We start from the raw sequence: 12,736 nt of genomic DNA, 5'->3' as shown, positions 1-12,736 counted from the left end.
GTTACCATGGTATTGCAATGCACACGTTATCACTGCCAAATGAGTTTTTTAATGGTCTGAAAACTCAAGAAAAAATACAAAAAGATGGACTTGTTTAACAGCACAAATTAGCTCACCTGCTGTAGTTCCAGTTTAGTCAATTCTTTCCAGTCAGATTGTGTTAAAACAAAGCTCAGATTAAAGTCTAATTTGAGTAACAGAGCCTCAGACAGAGCAGTGTCTACAGCTAGCATCACACTCTTGGAGAATATTGATGACAGCTGACAGTCGTAGTTTGACAATTGATAAGTCATCATTATCTGGTCTGTAAGCCACATGCAAAAAGACCTTTTCATAACAAACACAGTGGCATTAATAAGTAAAAATGACAAATAAACAACAAACAATTTGCACTTTTCTTTTATAATAGAAATAATTGTCTGAGTGGTTGACAAATCAGAGAATGAAGCACCTAAAATGAATGCTCTAGATGACTAAAATAATGCAGACCTATTAATTGACATCTTAAATATTTTACAACTGAATTGGGCAGCTTTCCCATGTCTCCGGTGTCTATAAGAATAACAGCCTCAGGACTAATTCAAAGATCTCATTTCCCATCACCCAGAGTACACTTACCCACCACTATTGAAATATAATCATGAATATTTAATACCCACTTCACTTTTATTGGCCTTGTTAAAATAAAGACAGGAGTGGTGTGTACACATGGGATCATCTTTATTAAAATGAATGGGAACAGTGCCGTTTGTGCCTACGGAAAGGAAAAAAAAAAACGGCATGCACTACGACCTCACGCAAGCAAACAGCCCAAACCGACGCGCACATGTACAACAAAGACACATTTTCTCCATTCTTGTCATAGATTTACTTCAATATTGTTACAGAATACGGTCACTAACGGCAACGGGGTGACAAACATCTCGGACATTCGCTCCAGTTCAAACATGTGGCTGTGTAAGGAAATGTTTTTTGTGGTTCGCTATATTTGAATGTTTACATAAAAAGAACTTGTCGTTTTTATGCAAATACACAGATGTTTGAGAAAGAGAACGTAGAGAGAATTTCAAAATAAACATATATTTTTTTAAAGGAACTGTTCAAGATTTGCCACAGGTAAAGGATGAGTATTTCCAGTCATTTTGTGCAAGGTTTTCTAAATTCCAGGGATTGAGGACTGTTGGATCAATTACTCAAAAATAGCATACTGCTGTTGTGTCACAGGGCAAGACACTATTTGTAAACTAAGTGATTCGTTTAGTTAGTAGTAGTTTTAGTTACTTACTTAATTAAACAGGTATTGAATCCAGCTGCAGGAGCTCACAAGCTAGTATGCTATTTTGTTAAGGAAGGGCATCTGGTATAAAAACACACTGCCTGGCCAAAAAAAAAGGTCACACACTCTAATATTTTGTTGGACCATGTTTAGGTTTGATTACGCGCGTATTCACTGTGGCATTGTTTCGATTTCGCATCTGCAGTGTCTCAAGATTTATTTCCATCCAGTGTGGCATTCATTTTTCACCAAGATCTTACATTAATGATGGTCGAGTCTGACCACTGCACAAATTCGTTTCCAGCTGAATCCCAAAGATTCTCAAATGGGGTTAAGGCCTGGACTCTGTTGCCAGTCCATGTGTGAAAATTATGTCTCATGCTCCCAGAACCACTCTGTCACAATTTGAGCCTGATGAATCCTGGCATTGTCATCTTGGAATATGTCCGTGCCATCAGGGAAGAAAAAATCAATTGATGGAATAACCTGGTCATTCAGTATATTCAGGTACTCAGCTGACCTCATTTTGTTGCTGAAACTATACCTGACTCGTACCTATTTGCTTAGTTAAATCCAGGTGGCGACTTTTTTTTTTTTTTGGCCAGGCAGTATATGAACGTTTGCAGTGGTGAAGGGAAAACCAAACGTCTTCTACTCCTGACTGTTTGATCAGGAAGTCGACTACAGGGGACAGTCACTGCTCTTATCTAAGGTGATAAAACACTGAACGCATGTAGCACTCTGTAGAGTACTCCAATACTGGGTCAAAGGTCCACAACCACACTGTCTGATGAGGTAGTGTCCAAGTGTGTGAACAGTGTATGGATCTAAGATCATCTTAAGATAACCTAGAGTAACCCAAGTTTTCCGGTCCACCTCACAGCTTGTAATGTATTTTATGGACAGAGTGACTCGATGTGATCATTCATTTCATATCTCCTCTAGAATACCGGTGCATTTTCTATCAATAGTCTTTAGACACATATCATCAACACGTCAGAGCAATAATTTCACATTCAGCACTTCTTCAAATAAATAAATATATAGCAAATAAATAACATTTACTTTAAGCTAATAATAAATAGCATCTGTCTCTTTTTATATTAATATAAGTATAAAAATAGTTGCTACACAATATATTTTTTTTACTGTGCCATGCTTTGATGACAAGGACAACAAAACACACGCAGCCCCCCACGAGCATTTTTTGGGGTAATTTAAAAACTTCACCACACAGTATTTGTCCATAGGGTCTTTTGCAAGTTATCTGTGGTTACGCTGCTATTTGCACAGTTACAGCCAGTTTCATATAAAAAGTCAAACATGCCGTGACTGACGAAACCACAAAATACTGAAACGTTTTTTAGCTTTTTTCAAGTGTGGTTCTCCCTGCTTATGGAAGTTTAGTTCTTGTACAAATGTGGCCATTGAGAAAAGTTATTTGGGGATATTATAAGGTGATATATTAATGTCTGAAAACTAGTGTGGCTTTCTCGTAAACCAATTCTTCTTTGTGTGCTGCATAAACACGTAATGCATTAAAATGACAGTTCTTCTAACTTTAAGGCCAAAACAGGCTTGTGTTGGTCCGCATTGTATATCATTTTATAAAATAGATGAAATACCCCACTATTCTACTGTTCTTAAATACGCTTTATACATTCATTATTTGAGGGTCATTGTGAACATGAAATGGAGCACAACAATATTGTCATTTGCTCAATTCAGAACAAAAAACTCACTCATTGTGGGATATTTAGACTAAACTTGATATATGTGAACTTATGTGTGCCATATTACCAACAGCAGGCACAGTATTGAACTTATTCCCTCTTAATGCATTTTGTGTACTTAAACACAGAAAAAGCAGCAATGCATTACACACTACCTCTCTGTATTTGGCCTTCAATATGTCAGACATATGAACATTATAAAAAAACAAAACTATTCTCCACATTTTGTAGACTTTTGGATTGGATGAAAGAAATGTTGAGTTTCAATGCCCATTCAAAACAGGGAAACAGCACACCCATCTGGTCATTTAGAGAACTGCTTAAGCCAGTCTGACACAGGGGGAGCAGCTCGATGGAGAAGCTGCCAGCTCATGCACTGAAGATGCAGTGCTTGCCACAGATGCCACTGAAATCCACACATGTCCAACAACATCGTGATACAGGGGGAGACGGGGGTGAACGGGGGGTTGCAGAGGGGACAGGAGGCATACAGGTGCAATAACAGGTGGGAAAGAATCAAGAGGATAGTTCATGCAGATTTACAGAGGTGCTTTCAGACCTGGAAAAGAGAAGACAAAATCACAGACACAAAGAGAGAGTCAATTAGGTTAAAGAAGAACAGAAGGGATAGGAGTTACAGCTGCAGGCAACACATCACGGCCATTTTATTTCCACAGCCTCAGACTTGGAGTAAGTGCACAAAGCCCACGGCCAAATTTAGACTCATAACAAAGTGGTTCATCTGCTCTGTGTTAAACCTGTTCAAATATATAGTCTGGAAAACATCCTCAAAATCTCATATCTTCTCTCCACTTCTACATTAAATATCTTATGATGTGTACGAGACAAGAACACTAACGATTAAGGAAGTAGTTTTAGTTTTATGTTGATAGAAATACATTTGCCATAAATTGGGACATGGTTTATCAGTGTTATTTAAAGTAAATCTATAACTATTGCAAATACAAATCACAGCATCTACTTACTAATGATCAGAATTAACAGAATTATTGCAATTAAACAACATTAGCATAGCTGTTTTGAGGGGAAAAGGGTGAATCTCGATGTGACTTCAAAGCACTGCAGTGTGAGTGGAGTCGTGTGAATACAAACTGCATGAAGGACAGTTTGTGGTATCATTAGATTTAAAAAGTCTCTGTGGTCTCCAATGCTGGAATCAAATAACTGTAAACGTTATATGGTTGACATTTTATTTTCCCATTCTGTATTTCCTTAGGCGATGATTTCTTACAGTTTTTCAAAACTCCTGATGGGATTTATAAAACAGGTCCGATGTGCACAGTTTTCTGCAGTATTTTGGATTTATTGTAAAGATTGTCCAGATCAAACCAGTTAACTTTACATTTGCATTTGGAGATTACCATAAATAGTAATGCATGCATCTTTGTGTGTATTTTGCACATCTGTTAAGACCAAAAATGTAAATATCAGAGATTAGATTGTGTAATTAGATTTGAGGCGTATGTTTTCATTTTAGGACTCATGGTGCACATCTTAAGCACGACATTACATTTAAGTTCTGAAATGTAAGCAGTTAAATTAATGCAATCATCACATCCATTTGATTTCGGAATATGTTTGTAGATGTTTGAACTACAGCGTTAACAGGTTTCTTTTGTAATGTAACAGGTTTCTTTTGTAATGTAACAGGTTTCTTTTGTAATATAACAGTCTGTTAGAAATCTTACCAGAATGGAGCTATTAGCTGGCTGAGGCCTCTGAGTGACGGCCGTAGAGCTGGATTTGGTCCTGATTGTCGCAGATGACACTTGTGGAGACAGAATTCACATTGAGACACATGCTACACCGCACATAGCAGCAGGCCAGCGGAGCAGCAGCAGTGAAGGAGGCATCAATGGGGCAGCCACAACAGGGACACGGCCAGAAGAAACAAATCAGTGGAGTTAATTGGTCCAAAAGACCAGAGGGATCAAAGAATGCAGAGGAATACAATGGTGCCATATTGGATTCTATAGTGAAGCAAAAAGCAACATTATCCTGCTGGGGTGTTTAGCAACCGATAATGTAAAAACAGCCCATAATGTAATCATTTTGGCCAAATTTAAATGCAATAAGCTCATAATGTAACAGCCACTAATGTAAAAACATGAGTGAGCCAAAAAAGTAAAACTTTATTACATGGTTGGCTGGGTATTACAGTATTACCTCGACAAGGGAAAAAATGTCATAATGTCAATAATGTAATACATCAAAATTATTCCATTGCTTTTAATTTTTGTGAGGGTGCAGGTAGGTGGGATAAATTAGGGGCATTGATGTAATGTTTTTGGGGTTTTTTGTTGTATTTTTCTGTATTTTAAACAGGGCGTCCATGAAAAGGAGAGTCTGAGTGCTTTCACTGGGCTCCCTGCAGAAGTAAAGATACATGAAATGAAAATGAATTGGAGGTAGTGGTATGCATACATTAATTTTCTATACGCAGAAATGTAACATGTCCTATGAATATTAAATAAACAGCAGATGTCCTTTGCTTGGGAATACACATATTGCATAAACTCTGGTAGGCTGCAGGTGTCGTTTACAAAAAAGTGCTGTCAGTGAAAGAGTTAAGTGTGATAAGTTATTCGGTTATTACATTTACAGTTGGCCAAAATGATTACGTTACTGGCTGTTATTTCTTTATGGGTTGCTACAGGATGCATGTGATAAGTTGGCATTTACCAAACAAGAAAATTTTCAATGTACAACAGGATTCACAAGCTAAAATCCAATATTGTAATAAATACATTTGTTTAATATTGGCTGTTGAGGAATTGCAAGGGTTGAATTTCTCCTTGTTGCGCCAAAATCTGCCAAAATCTCTGCCATGGGATTTTTTAAAATCAAATTTAAATGGTCTATTGCAAACTTGAATTTGTAAAACACTATACTTGTCAAGGAAACAGCATGTCTTTATACTAAACTAATTTAACGTAAAAGTCTAAACACTATTGTGCTGCTTTAGACGTCTCAATTAATTCATAATGAATTATACAGGATTGATGTCAGCAAAAGCAAAGCAGGAAGCAGCAGTTCATTTTTCATTTGTTTGTTTGTTTGTTTTTTCCTTTATGGATGAAATAGGCTCTTACCTGTTGTCATTGATGTCAGTGGTGTTGCCTGTGGACAGAGAGAGGTGCATGAGGAGCAGGCAGGTGCACAGTGAGGTAGGGGGTGAAGGGAGCATGATACAGCAGGAGCAAACAGTGTGGTGGTCACATATAGGTACAATACTGGTGTTATTCAGAGGCACATGAAACAAGCAACTGAGCACAGCTCATCAAATATGAAGCTGCATCTCAATGAGTTGTTTTAGTCCATAGTAAGACGCCTGGTGTGTCACTGTTTTAATCCCAGTTGCCGTAGTTTTGAATATGATGCAAATTGAGTCAGAATGTGTTTCTTATCACTTGGTTTCAAAACCAGGAAAAAACTGGACCATTAAACAGGAAGCTGAAACCCATGAATTTGGTCATTTCAGAAAATAATCCTATAAGCTTTGAAACATTGAATAACGGATTATCTTTCATATAGAAAAGTCTGTGTAAAAGGCAATCAATTACCTGGAAAATGTAGCTACTTTTTTGACTTTCAACATGATTACATATGCCCTTGCCTTTTATGTAAACATGCAGTGAGTGCTGTGCAAAGGCAACATCGGTTAAAGCCTGCTTGAATGACAAGAGGGCAAATGCCAAACTTTGCATATATATTTGATCATTTACATATTACTCTCCGACACTCCCAAGAGGAATAAAGTGGCAACATTTTTACTAAAAACAAATGTCCTCTGGTACTTCATCCTAATTAGTTTTACCAGGCAGTATTTAACACATGTACAGCAAAGACTGCCTGAAAAGAAAACAAATATGTACTTATGTGCCCCATAAATCTGTGTTATGGCCTGACTGTGCACCCACCCTTGAAGTTGCATTCTCATTATAAGTGTCAGAGCAAGAGGATGACAAATTCTAAAAATAAAACAGTGGGCTACACTGTTAATAAGATATGCACATACTTTACTCCTACAAAAAGTACAAAATAAATGACTGTATCCTGATATTTCATTTCCAAATATCGCCAAATCCATATGGAATAATGCTCAAATATTTCCCCTGCAATACATCATTAAAACTAGACAGCTGCCCTTTAGCAATCGGAAACATCTGTAAATCAGCCTGGTCACTTTTGTAGCACTGACCAGTCCGGCGTGATGAAAATGACATGAGCTGTCCTTGAGCATTGATAAACCGACCTAAAGTGCGATTTTGATTATTATTGATATTTACTGAGCGTGAAAAAGGTGGGGTGTTGTTGTGTGCACCCATACAGCTGTCATCTCTGGGACACAGGCTGAGGTGGGCATCTGTCTGGCTGAGTAATGACTCGGCAAGCACAATCTATCGCCTCTAATAGTCCTCCGCTGATGCCTGCTTACGCACACATTCGCACTATGTCTTTCTCATCTCTAGGGGCAGCTTTCAGGGCTATAACCGGGCAAGGAAAAAGCTTCATGTATTTGCATATTAAAATTTTATAATACACCTTTTGCTTTGGTGCAGGAAGTATATATTGGGTGCTTAAGCGTTACTTCTACAACAATGAAGCGAACCTACAGCACTGAGTAAAGTTGCAAAGCCATTACACAAAGATGAGCACCACAGGAGAGGAGGCGGCAGTTTTCACAGCAGCAGTATATTTAATTAACAGTCAGTAGTCAGAAAAAAAATATTGCACCATATCGTTGATCTGGGATGTCTAAAGTCAAAGTTTTGCTACAATCTTGATCTCATTATACCTGGGGAAAGTGCAGATATATGGCCTCTCAGCTTGATCTTGTGTTTGCACTGAGAGCTGAGGGTTCACTTGACCGCTGGCCAAGGAACAGTGGGTAGAAGTAATCTCTTGGACAAACGGCCTTTTTGTCAAGCTGGAAGACCTTGCTTCTTATACATCAGGGTTTAGATTGTGACTTAAGGGATGCAACACTGAAGCAAAATTGGAATATGGAATAAAAGTCATACGAGTTTGTCTGGAGCGCAGTGAAATAGCCAGTTTATGACGATGTTTATGTCTATGTCTGGTACCTCCATGAAGACACAGATGTTCCAAGGACACAGACACTTGCATGACTTGTTTATCATGACACTGCACGTTAGATATAGTTAATGCAAAATTCTCCAGGTTCCTCTCAGATCTGGTAAGTTTTTAAGCGTAATTGTGTCAAGCTAATGTGCAAATCGCAAAAAAGACACAAATATACAAAAAATGTACATGTAAAAATAAAGTTAAACGGTAAAGTAAAACCAAGACAAAGTACTTATACATTCTAATACATATACATTAAACTATAAATCAGTAAACATAAGCATTACTTAAATGGTAAAAAGGGAATTATGTGCAACATCAACAAACAGCACCAAGTCATGATTTGCTAAGAAGACACAAATTGTTTCTTTCAGTCATTTTAGAAACACAAGTAAACTGAAACACAAGACTAAAACATAAACTTAATTTCACCACAAAAAATATTGGTTAGTATTATTAGAAGTGCTTTTAATCTTTCTCTATTGCATAACCCTTAGCTTTATTACACAGGGATAACAGTCTACAAGTCTCAGTTAGCCCCCGTCCACGTACCAACGGCAATTATCAAAAGAAAACACTGTGTATAGCATGAAACAAAGTTCATTCCCTAAAAAAGTTGTTGTTTTAGCAGGCAGAAGAAGGCTCACCATTTTCTGTATCGAGCATCTCTGCTGTGCTGTTGGCAGCTGTGTTCACTGGTTCCACTGTAGGCCTGAGAGCAGATACAAAAACATGAAGTACAGTTAGCTCAGTTATCTTACAACTATAACACTTTTCAATGTGAATGAGGTGCATATCTACAATCTCAAAATGGCTTACGAAAACTCTCACTCTCACAGTCTGCCTAGTGTGATAACGCATAGGCATGACTGAGAAAGTGGCTACCTTTTAACAATATGCAATCAGAGCTAATTTCTAAGCACATGGAAGCGAGAAGTCAAAAGCACTAAGGCAAGATTAGAAAGAGCCAACAGCCATGTTTGATTAATAAGGCCTTCACTGGTCAATTTGCCTCCCATAAAAGGACAGAACCATCTCTTATAAGTATTTTTACCATCTTCTGTTTTTAATTGTAATTTTTCAGTAACTGAGGATCCATTTTAACAGTGAATTAAAAAAATATTATACATGTATTCAGCCCATTAGCTAAGAAGACTACCGGTATGTTACAATGCTTGATGTACATTTGAAAGAACACACTGAAAGATCACAACAGCGGTGAGTACTATCAAACAAATTAAATATTTATTTGCGAGCTCCATCCCATTTCTTCAGGGGCAATTCCCAAGTCGGCTTATGTGCCAGTGTTAATGCAAGGTCAAAGATTAAGATGCAAAGATAAGTGTAAGCCAAGAAAGCATTCCTAGAAGCAAATCAGTAGGCCATTCTGTAAATCTACAGGGAAATACTTAGTTGTTCTAATCCAGCATGTGCATCACAACAAATCAGTTTTTGAATGATCTATTTTCAGAGCTTAGTCTTTGGTTAATAACTTTCATCTGTAATTTAAAGCATGACTTGTCTTACCCCATGCTTTCTTGCTCCTTTGCATATCCACTATTATTTATTTAATATGCATATTTCTATCTCCTATAAGAGCCTCAGACTCATTAAAACACGTGCTTAAACTTTTAATACTTACATGCTGTTTTGAAGTCCATTATCACACTCCTGACTGTCTTGTGCGTGGGGAGTCTTGGTGGGGCTGCTCGGTGTGGACTCAGGCTCACTATCTGGAGAAAGCGGCTCAGCGGGATCAGATGCTTTCTGTTTGTTTTGGTTGTAGAAGACAGCATTGCAGAAGGCGATGGGGTGCTCACTGAAGCCTCGGCTCAAGAAGGGATTGGTGGGAGGACACAGCGGGTAATGGCCCGGACGTACTGGCTTCGCTGTGGGGAGCGAGACGAGATGATATATTGATTTAGCTATTCATCTATGCACCAATAAGAACATCTTTAGTCTCATGTGCCTCTGGCTCTGCTGTGTTTTTTGGTTTAAAACTGTACAATATTAGAATTCAATATTAGAGAAATTAAGCTGTGGATGCCCAAGGACAATCCTAAAATCACTTGTTATTCATAGACATTAGAAATACATTTACAGAAAACAGCAAGGACACAAAATCAATAGCTCATTTTCTGAAAGAATGCGCATCTCATTAAACCAGGTCTTTGCAAGTTTTAGGAGAAAAGAGTTCCCCAACTGTATCACTGGCGTAAGCATCATCATTAGAGGGTGTTATTTTTAGTTTGGTGCTAGACGTGAGCCAGTGGAGCATAACTATATGCTTTCATACTGGACTATATGAATAAACTGCAGGGGAAGGAGATTAAATGCATATAAGGACTAGTTAAGAGTGCAAATGATGTCCCACAGGTATTAACAGGAAAAGAGGAAATAAGGAAAACCTGCACCATGAAACAGCTTATACAAACAAACAAATACTTAAATGGGATTTGGGGGTTTCTCTTTTGGTACAGAATAAGTCTGTCTGACTGTACCTGGATCATACTAGTCTGACTCCTTCACCTCCAACAGATCAACAGTAGCACAATGTCCAACAGCAACATAGTAGTTGTGTTTAACCCGATCTGTTATGTCTTCAGACTTGGAACTGGCAACACAACTTCTGGAGATCCTGATATATATTTTAAATAATCACAAATGCTTGTATATCCTGTAGCCAGGTTGACTAATTCTGATCTGGGTCCATAATGTTTTCATAGGACACATGTGTAAACACATTTTCAGTAGCTGATACATCATATCATTTTTTAATACAAAGGTAAGGGCTAAATCTATGGCTGACCTGATGTTGAGCCTGGCAGATGGGATTTAAAGGATCAGTGCAGCGGTACAAATTATTGGATCGCGCTTTGTTATTATATTGCTCCATTTGATCCGCTTACAAGCTTTTATCAAGATGACACATTGGGGATGATGTTTAGTGTGGTAGGTGAGGAGTGTGACTGACCGATCTGAGCTGCGTGTGGGCGGCGGAAAGGGTTGCGAGTCCTGATCATCACGTCTTTGATGCGCTCCACTTCCTGCTGGTAGCGGTGGCGGTCCTTCATGGCGCCCTCCTTGGCCTCCTTCAGTGCCCCCTCCAGAGCCTTGACTCGCTCCGCTGTAGAGCGAAGACGCTTTTCCAACTTTGGAAGCTCACAGCGCAGGTCTGCATTGTCACGGACCAGCTGTGACAGGCAAACAACAGCATATACTGCATTAACAAGGCAAATCATAAGATATAAATATTTCTATTTTCATTGTTTCATAGTGTTTTAGCTGAGAAGCTGATGTTTAGAAACATGTGTGAGTGAGTGTAAAAGAGCTGTGGGGTATTATAGTACACCACTGTTAAGAAAATGAAAAAAATGAACCATACTGAAAAAAATAAAGAAACAGCAACCCCCGCGACCCAGCCACGGATAAGCGGAAGAAAATGGATGGATGGAACCCATTTCTTCTGTAATGCTGTAATGTTGTTGTTTTTTTGGGTTTTTGTTTTTGTTTTTTGTTTTTTACCAAACCCATACCTAAATGTATGCAGAATTAAAGAAAAAAAAGAACCGTAGCAGTTATCCTGACTGCCTGAGACTGTTTTTCAATTTAGCTTCCGAACCCAGACCAACTAAAACAATATTGTTGATTTTTCATCCATTAGATAAAAGAAGCAGCAGGAGGTTGGAGCCAATCCTAGAAACTATTCACTCTCACTTATTTGTTAAGGGCAGTTAAGAGTCAACAAACCATTATTGCCTTACAGTAAGAAAACAGAGGGATCATTAAACAGACAGTATACGGATAATTACATGCTTAAATCTATACAGTCTTGCTGTTTTCTAGGATAAAACTGTTTTTTTCTTTATAGGATAATGCCGCCTAATCAGGCCTATATTTTTCATTTCAGTCACTGAATCCTAATATCACAGTGAATATTCAGAATAGTTCAGAATACTGTCTAGATAATGCATTGTAAATGTGTTCATAGCCCCAGAATCACTGCTTGTGTGATGACTTGCCTCTTCATCTCTGATCGTAAGGCCATATTTAAGTATCATCCATTTGGAGCAGATGTAGAGAGTGAGCATAAAAATCCCTGATTGAGCACCTTGGATGGTCCGTGCACCATGATTATGCAAATGAGCCCAAACCCTGGAGTGCAACATACTTAGAATAATATATTGTTTTTATCATCCTGGAAATGTGAAGTTATTTGCACAAACCCTTCAGAAACATAATCTGCTTTTAGAATGTAATATATGAACAAACTGAAATAGGCTGTGCAGGTCTGCAGCTGTGTCACTGGAATAATCCCATCTGCATGATTTGTGTATGTGGAGGTTCAGCAGGTGTACGGGCAGACACACATTAGATATGTGGACACATTTCCTTTGCCTTATCACTACTGAGACTTTGCAGATTTATGAGCGTGACTTTAGACTTTCATTCTCACAGTATCAGCAGGAGGTGGCTGGGATAGCCTCTCCCAGCAGCCTCTTTCACATTGGTTTTCTGCCTGACAAACTGCTGCAGTGCAGTTCACATGATCTGCCAGCCTGAGTAGATGTGCCAATCAGCTGAGCATTTCGAGCATCATACGTCATCCACTGCTGTA

General features: G+C 38.4%; 1 protein-coding gene across 3 annotated transcripts in view; it reads right to left on the bottom strand.

Annotated features, from left to right (window-relative positions):
• Positions 1-3,286: 3,286 nt before the first annotated feature.
• The window catches only part of kif5ab (kinesin family member 5A, b), a 64,081-nt gene continuing 54,631 nt past the window's right edge, over positions 3,287-12,736 (bottom strand). For 2 of the 3 annotated variants that reach the window (XM_033966086.2, XM_033966088.2), the window contains 6 exons: positions 11,093-11,312; positions 9,761-10,007; positions 8,766-8,830; positions 6,123-6,150; positions 4,719-4,831; positions 3,287-3,568 (listed from right to left, as the gene is read on the bottom strand). In XM_033966086.2, the coding sequence (XP_033821977.1) occupies positions 4,732-4,831; positions 6,123-6,150; positions 8,766-8,830; positions 9,761-10,007; positions 11,093-11,312 (660 nt within the window). In that variant the 3' untranslated portion in view covers positions 3,287-3,568; positions 4,719-4,731. The remainder of the gene's footprint in view (positions 3,569-4,718; positions 4,832-6,122; positions 6,151-8,765; positions 8,831-9,760; positions 10,008-11,092; positions 11,313-12,736) is intronic. The other variant, XM_033966087.2, reaches the window with a different exon arrangement.

The sequence above is a fragment of the Periophthalmus magnuspinnatus genome, chromosome 5 (assembly GCF_009829125.3).
Source record: "Periophthalmus magnuspinnatus isolate fPerMag1 chromosome 5, fPerMag1.2.pri, whole genome shotgun sequence".
Classification (NCBI taxonomy): Eukaryota; Metazoa; Chordata; class Actinopteri; order Gobiiformes; family Gobiidae; genus Periophthalmus; species Periophthalmus magnuspinnatus.
Note: the sequence above shows the minus strand (reverse complement) of the source record. Positions and strands in the feature narration are given on the sequence as shown.